The following is a 7,138-nucleotide window of genomic DNA, read 5'->3' on the forward strand; positions in this document are numbered from 1 at the left end:
GTATTCTCAATATTTTGTGATAGTGAACCAAATATATTTCTGACATTCTATTTTCAATATGGAAAACAAATAGGGTTATATTTCTTAATTACTTTTCATTTTTACTATTCAATTTTTGTACATTAATATTTTTTTAATTTTTCTTCTAAATCAATTTTTTTATTAATACCTTTTATTTAGCTCATTCCAAATGCGCGAAACCGACGGGTACCCGTGCGAACGTATGGGTATTACAATAATTATTATATTTTTTTGTACAATTAAAAAAAACAAAGTAAATCTTTTTAAAATAATCTATGAAATCAAACACGAAAAAGAATGAGTTGTTTTTTTAATTATTTATGTCTAATATTTTTATTTTGAAATTATTTTTAATTTAAAAAAGTTTTTTTTTTTAAATAAATGGAAACTTTATTTATATATCATTGATGTAATTATTTAACTAATATTTGTTACTAATGTAAATAAGAGAAATATATGATGCCAAATATTTTTATATACGAGAAAAATACGGGAAAATATTTCACTAATACTTCGATATTATGTCAAATATTTCACTAATATTTCGATATTATTTTTATATACGAGAAAAAATGTACTATTGATTCAAATATTTTCATAAATGATGTTAAAATACGGGAAAACAATCTATGATTAACCCAAATATTTTTTTAAATAATATTATTTTCATATACAAGAAAAAAATAAACTACTGATTTATATATTTTTATAAATAATGTCAAGAAATAAGTATTCTTTTTACTATTTCCTTATTAATATATTTGTTGGAAACTAAACTTTACTTTTTAAAAAAAAGTCAATGTCATAATTTTTTTATACATTTTGACTTCTTTTTAATTTTTTTTCTAATAGTACATTTTAGTTGATAAACAATTATTAAATATCATATAATTTTATTTTTAAAAACCGCTTATAATTTATTTTGAATAAAAATATTTATGTATTTTAAATATTAATTTTATTCTGATTAATATATTTTTACAAACAACAATTATTATCAGTAAAATTTATGCGCAATATAATAAAATTTAATTATGAAAAAAATAAAATACAATACAATTAAATAAGTAAGAATATATCAAGTAAAAGAAATAATATTATATATTAATCAACGGTCAAGATCTAATACTACGTGTAACTTTCGTATTTTTTCTACCGCAGAGAATCTTCGCCCGTTGTTTCTTTCTGAGCTTTTTGGAGGCGTCGCTTTCCACTTCACAGCAAAAGTTAGAGAGAGAAACGAAGTCAAGCTTCAATCACTGAGATCGAAATTACTCCGACTCCGTTTTCCGATCCCGATTCCGATACCAGTTCCGATTCCGATTCGGAGAATGGCTTCTTCGAGTTCAGCAGTTCCTGGATCTGCTGATTCCACTACTACAAGAAGACACGCGAAGCGACCTAAGTGTAATGCATCTTCATCCTTCTAGTTTTTCCTCTTTCTAGCTTCATTTTCAGTTACCTGTTTTTCTATTTTAATGGAATTGATGTATTTACTTAGAGTTAAATCGAGTGAATGTTGCGAAGGAAATGGATAATTTGCTTGTTGAGGTTTTTGGTGAACTGTGTGTGATGTGATTCTGTGATAGTTTCTCTGTGGATGTAGTTATCGATTGTTGATATCTGTATTGGCAGTTAGAGTTTGATAGAATCACAATGTGCTGCTGATTTTGTCGAACTAACCGAAATGCCTAATTTGTTTATCACTTTATGTAGCGAATTTCCAATGCGCTATTTATATTTTGTGACTTGCATTTGCATATTGTTTGTTTATAGACCTAATTGAGAGTTGTATGCTGATGGATAGTATGAGCTGATTTATGTTACCAACAATTACGGTTTTATTTCTTATTTTTCGGCATTAAGTGTAATTTGAAGTCACATCTTTGATGATTTTGTCTTTTAGATTCAAAGTTTACGCAGCAAGAACTTCCTGCGTGCAAGCCTATTCTTACGCCTAGAGCGGTAACACTACTTGATATCTTTTTGAATTCATTGCTCATGATGACTATATCATATATGTGACTAAATATGTATTCGAATTGTTATTCATGTTATGGTATGGCTTATGCTTAATGTAAGTGGCTTCTTGCAGGTTATTTCAGCGTTTTTGCTTGTTAGTGTTGTGTTTATACCTATTGGAGTTGCTTCACTAATGGCTTCAAGAAAAGTAAGCTTGTGCGGTATAATTTAATGAAATTATGTTTAAAGTTGCATATACATGTAATGCTGAGTGTTGATTTAATGATTTGATTTTCTTGTATCTATCAGGTTGTTGAAATTGTTTATAGATATGAGTCTGAATGCGTACCGAGTAATGTCACGAACAAGGTAGCATACATTCAGAATCCTACGACCGATAAAACATGCAACATAACACTGAATGTAAGTCTACTGGACACTAGTTTGGGCCTGTCCCATAATTGATAGACAATAAGGCTCACTCTGTGGCAATCTTACTCTTTCTTAAACCATGTTGTTATGTAAAGGTGACCAAGCACATGAAGGCACCTATTTTTGTATACTATCAGTTGGACAACTTTTACCAGAATCATCGCCGGTATGCAATTACCTTTCTTTGTCTCACATCACTTTTTTTTTTTTTAATTCCACATTTCCAAAACAAGGGATTGGGTGTTATTTTAATAACAAGAATCTGCTGGTCATATCTGAATTTGGTTTTTGACAATATGGATAGAGGACTGATTACCAATAAATTGTTGGTTTTACTTTTCAACTTTCCTTTTAATTTGGTTATTATGTATGTTATCAATCTCGGATAGTAGCACGGCCATCCCAAAATTGGAGTGGAACGGGCGTATTTTAGTGACGTGAACACTAATACCGTTCATATTAATAAACACATAATTGTTAAAAACTAAAATAAATTACTCAAAATTCATGAAGTATTCATAGTTAGAAATAAAAGCCATAATAAGTCTTATGCAAAACATTGAACACTTGCAAATGCCAATAAATTCAAGTAAATCGCCTTGCTGTAGTAAAATGTTTAAGGGTAATATCATATACGGGTGACGCCGGCGCTCCTGGCAGTGTCCGAGTGGCGTCATTCTGAATCTGATCCCATTCTTGCAGCCACTCCAGTCAAGTCACCCAATTGTGCCGTTCCAGCGTGGCTTGGCGCAGTTTTCTTGGTTGTGCTGTTCCGTCTCGAGATAACCGTGGGAATGACCAAGTTTGATAACATAGGCTATTAATTTATAACTTATCTTTAAATCTTTGTAAGATGATAACAGTAACTTTTAATTTTTAGTTATTTTGAATAGTTTTTTATGGATTTGTTATTATTAAATTCAGTTTATGGAATTTATTTAAGCCAACTAGTTTGGTAGAGCTGAACATTTGGCCTGTAAGGAAATTTACCAAAGGTGCTGTGCAGTAGTACTAAGTACCATAGACTTAACTATCTTTGATTGTAATTGTGGAATTAGACGAGTATTAAAAGGACATTAGGAAGTTGTGTCATTGTGAAGAATGAGTTGAGCAAACATATAGATCATTATATAACTCTTCTAATTCAGTAGAGACAGATATATGGCCTTGAGCACGGTATCTAAAGTACTGTGACACTAGTTGCTACAGATCTAGCAACTTTTGGAAGGAGCTGTGGAATTAGAGGAGGGGTCAAAGAACTGGAGGAAGAACACGAAGTTGAGTGGGATTAATCTGAATAATCTCCCTCCTTCCCCCTTGTCCGGGCCCTTCTCATCGTATACCTCTCTTTGGACTCCATTTCTCTCTTCATTTCCTCCTATTCATCTTCTATTTACATTAGTTTATAATTTCAATGTATTTGACTGGTTGTTTGTTATAGTCTATTTTCAGTTTCACCCTTTATATATTTGTAATAACTGATCCATTATGCATGAGTTTTTTATATTTTTATAATCAGTTATTTTCTATAATTTAGGTATGTTAAAAGCCGAAGTGATGGTCAGTTGAGGAATCTTAAGGACGAGAAGTTAGTTGGGACTTGTAAGCCTGAAGATGTTGTCAATGGTAATCCAATTGTACCTTGCGGTCTCATAGCTTGGAGTTTATTCAATGACACATACAGCTTCTCCATCAAAGGATCGAATTTGACAGTGAACAAGAGTGGCATCTCTTGGAAGAGTGATAGAGAACACAAATTTGGAAAAGATGTTCACCCCCAAAACTTTCAAAATAGTTCTATAATAGGTGGTGCACATCTTGATAAATCCATACCGGTAAGCACCTTTATAATATCTTGTTTTGGTGAATTATCTTTGTTCCGAAGGTTCAGCTATGTGATTAGTGATTCTTTGATTAGTTCAGTCTTAGTTAAGCGCTTAATTACCCATTCACGTATTTTGTTGTTAAGAAAAATTAGTTTTTTATTTACATATTGTTGTTAGTAATGTTTTAACTACTTTTATCGGTATTAGTATTCATATTGTACACATAGAAATGACTTTTCACTTGGAAAACTAATCATATTATCACCTCTGAAATATTTTATTGAACAGCTGAGTGAGCAAGAGGATCTTATTGTCTGGATGAGAACCGCTGCCTTGCCAACTTTTAGAAAGTTATATGGAAGAATAGAGGAGGATCTGAAAGCCGGTGTTCTCATAAACGTAATGCTTAAAAATCAGTACAACACATACAGTTTTAATGGCAAGAAAAAGCTCGTGCTGTCAACTACTAGCTGGCTTGGTGGGAAGAATGACTTCATTGGCATTGCTTATCTCACCGTCGGAGGCCTATGCTTCTTTTTGTCTTTGGCTTTTACCATTGTATATTTTGTTAAGCCAAGGTACATATACTTATATCCTCTATTGTATTCGACCATAAAACTTCACTTTGTTATGCTCATTTGTATTTTTCTGTCTTTGTAGGCAACTTGGAGATCCATCATATTTGTCATGGAATAGGAACCCTGGAGGGCACTAAGCTAAGATACCAATTATATTACAGGGCTTGGTTATTCTATCACCCTTAAAGATAAACAAACCAACTTTTGAATATGCTGTATGATAATTGATAAGTAGCTTAGTAGAGTTCTTGTTTGACTTAACTTAACTTGGATATTTAAGTGAAAATATAACAAGTTTTGTGTAGTAGTATATAAATAATGTGCTGTTTATGAATTAATGTTGAATAGCTTTTTATCAAGTCACTATACTATGTGAGGTTAAATTTTAAGAGTGCAAATACATAAATGAATATTCTTTATATTTTTTTCCTACTAAGTTTCTCAAGTCATATATGAGTCAAAGTATGGTCTGTTGGTCTTTGGTTGAACTCAGAAATGAGTTCCTACTAGGTTTCTCAAGTCTTTATGGGTCAAAGCATGACCAGGTTGTTTTGGATGAACTCCAAATAAGTTCCTAATAGATTTTTCAAGTCTTATTTTGGTCAAAGCATGAATAGATAGATGATAACCTTTCAAGATTATAACTAATAGTTTTGTATTTTATAAGCGACATATTATATTTTATCTCGCTTTGTAAACTCATTGAGATCACATCTCACATTGTTGATTATATTTAGTATCTAAGCTTTACCTCAAATTCTCTTGCACATTCTTTTTCGACTCTTTTTCTTCATCTTTAGATTTATAATAGAAGCATACAGGTCCAGACTCTCAAACCTTGGGTGAGTACATGCATTTTAGTCATATCATCAAGTTGGTAGCCAAGAAATTTCTTCAATAGTAACATGAACCTCTCTTATATGTTAGAGATTTTGTATATGCTTTCTCAAAATTGGTGATTTACTCTTCAAATAGAAATTTTGATATTGTGAAGAATCTTCCAAGAAATATTTCTTCCCGAACATCTCAAAATTGAATTTTTCTATACGGTAGGTAAAGCATGCAAGAAGTCTTTTTTTTTTTTTTTTGTCTTTCTAAGCAAAAGAAATTTGAACAACCTTAACCATTTAGTATCGTTTAACAACCAAGACAAACTAGCAGTTTTGGAGATATATATGCCTAAAATTTGAGGATTTAACATGCCACCCTTAAAATTATATATGGCATTTCCATTTTTTATTTTAAAAATGTCCCTATATATTAAAAATGCCCCTAATAAAATACAAACAAATTTCGGTAGACTCTTTTGAAATTTTCGGTACCCTTGTTAAATTTACGAAATACCGTAAATTTCAAATTTATGTGATACCGGAAATACTGAAATTTCCAGTAGTATCATTTTTAGGATTTTTTCTTTTAAATGGTATGGTGGGCGGAACTGCGTCGCCTGCTCTGCCAATCGTTTCCGATGAGAATCAGTTGGAGGATGGCGTCCAGCTCTAGGCTCTGAAGCATGTGCTTCCTTAGATCTAGAACAAGCCTTTGCTCTATCAATTACCCTGCCGACAACTGTACTGTCTCTGCCTCTGGTCCTCACTGAAACAAATTAAAAAAAGAAAAAAATTAAAAAAAATTACAAAATATTGGAAATTTTGAAAATTTCAGTATTTTTAAAAGATATTATAACTACCGTAAATTTAATAATTCCCAGCATATAATTTTCTAAAATTCCTGGAAATTTTAAATTTCAGGTGGCGATATACAGGGAATTTTGAAATTTCCGGTTTGAATATACCCGAAATTTTGTAAAAAAACTGAAAATCTTAATGTTAGTCATCAAGATTTCATGTTGGACATTTTGATCTTTCCAGTGTTTTAGAGTATGTCACATAAATTTTGAAATTATTTTAAATTTTTTTCATGTTGAATATTTTGATCTTTTCATTGTGTTTTGGGGTGCCATGTTTAATAGAGGGCATGTTAAATCGTCCTAAAATCTGTACTAGGGCCTTCATGGTCTAATAAAGAATATTGATCCTCTTTAAGAGCAATAATCACAAAGTCTTGACCTCCAAGGCAACTGAATTTCCCCCTCTCATTGTTTCTTCAAGTAAATTTTCTTCAATGAGAGGGGGAAAATGTTATTCTTCTTGTCTTGCTAGTCTTACTCTCTTCTAGCTTGTTTTTGTTGTCTTTTCGATTTCTTGATCAAATATTAATCCATCTAATCCTTTACCTTGCATACACGGCTCAGAAAAACTTAGTAAAGAAATAGAAGACCAATTTTTTTTTTTTTTGCTATTTCTTATTATAATAGAA

At 31.3% G+C, this 7,138-nt stretch overlaps 1 protein-coding gene across 1 annotated transcript; it reads left to right on the top strand.

Annotated features, from left to right (window-relative positions):
* The first annotated feature begins 1,194 nt into the window (after window positions 1-1,194).
* Window positions 1,195-5,178, top strand: LOC131594662 (ALA-interacting subunit 3-like). Its single transcript, XM_058866847.1, has 8 exons — window positions 1,195-1,428; window positions 1,928-1,986; window positions 2,117-2,191; window positions 2,293-2,406; window positions 2,511-2,581; window positions 3,953-4,250; window positions 4,530-4,819; window positions 4,902-5,178. Exons 1-8 carry the CDS (start codon window positions 1,353-1,355, stop codon window positions 4,954-4,956), a joined length of 1,038 nt encoding a protein of 345 aa, XP_058722830.1. The 5' UTR covers window positions 1,195-1,352; the 3' UTR covers window positions 4,957-5,178.
* Window positions 5,179-7,138: the final 1,960 nt, after the last annotated feature.

This window comes from Vicia villosa, linkage group LG4 (genome assembly GCF_029867415.1).
Source record: "Vicia villosa cultivar HV-30 ecotype Madison, WI linkage group LG4, Vvil1.0, whole genome shotgun sequence".
Classification (NCBI taxonomy): domain Eukaryota; kingdom Viridiplantae; phylum Streptophyta; class Magnoliopsida; order Fabales; family Fabaceae; genus Vicia; species Vicia villosa.

Coding starts and splice junctions, on each gene's coding strand:
- LOC131594662 (XM_058866847.1), top strand. CDS start 1,353: ATGGCTTCTTCGAGTTCAGCAGTTCCTGGATCTGCTGATTCCACTACT. Junction 2,192..2,292: donor CACTAATGGCTTCAAGAAAA/GTAAGCTTGTGC, acceptor TGTATCTATCAG/GTTGTTGAAATTGTTTATAG. Junction 4,251..4,529: donor ATCTTGATAAATCCATACCG/GTAAGCACCTTT, acceptor TTTATTGAACAG/CTGAGTGAGCAAGAGGATCT.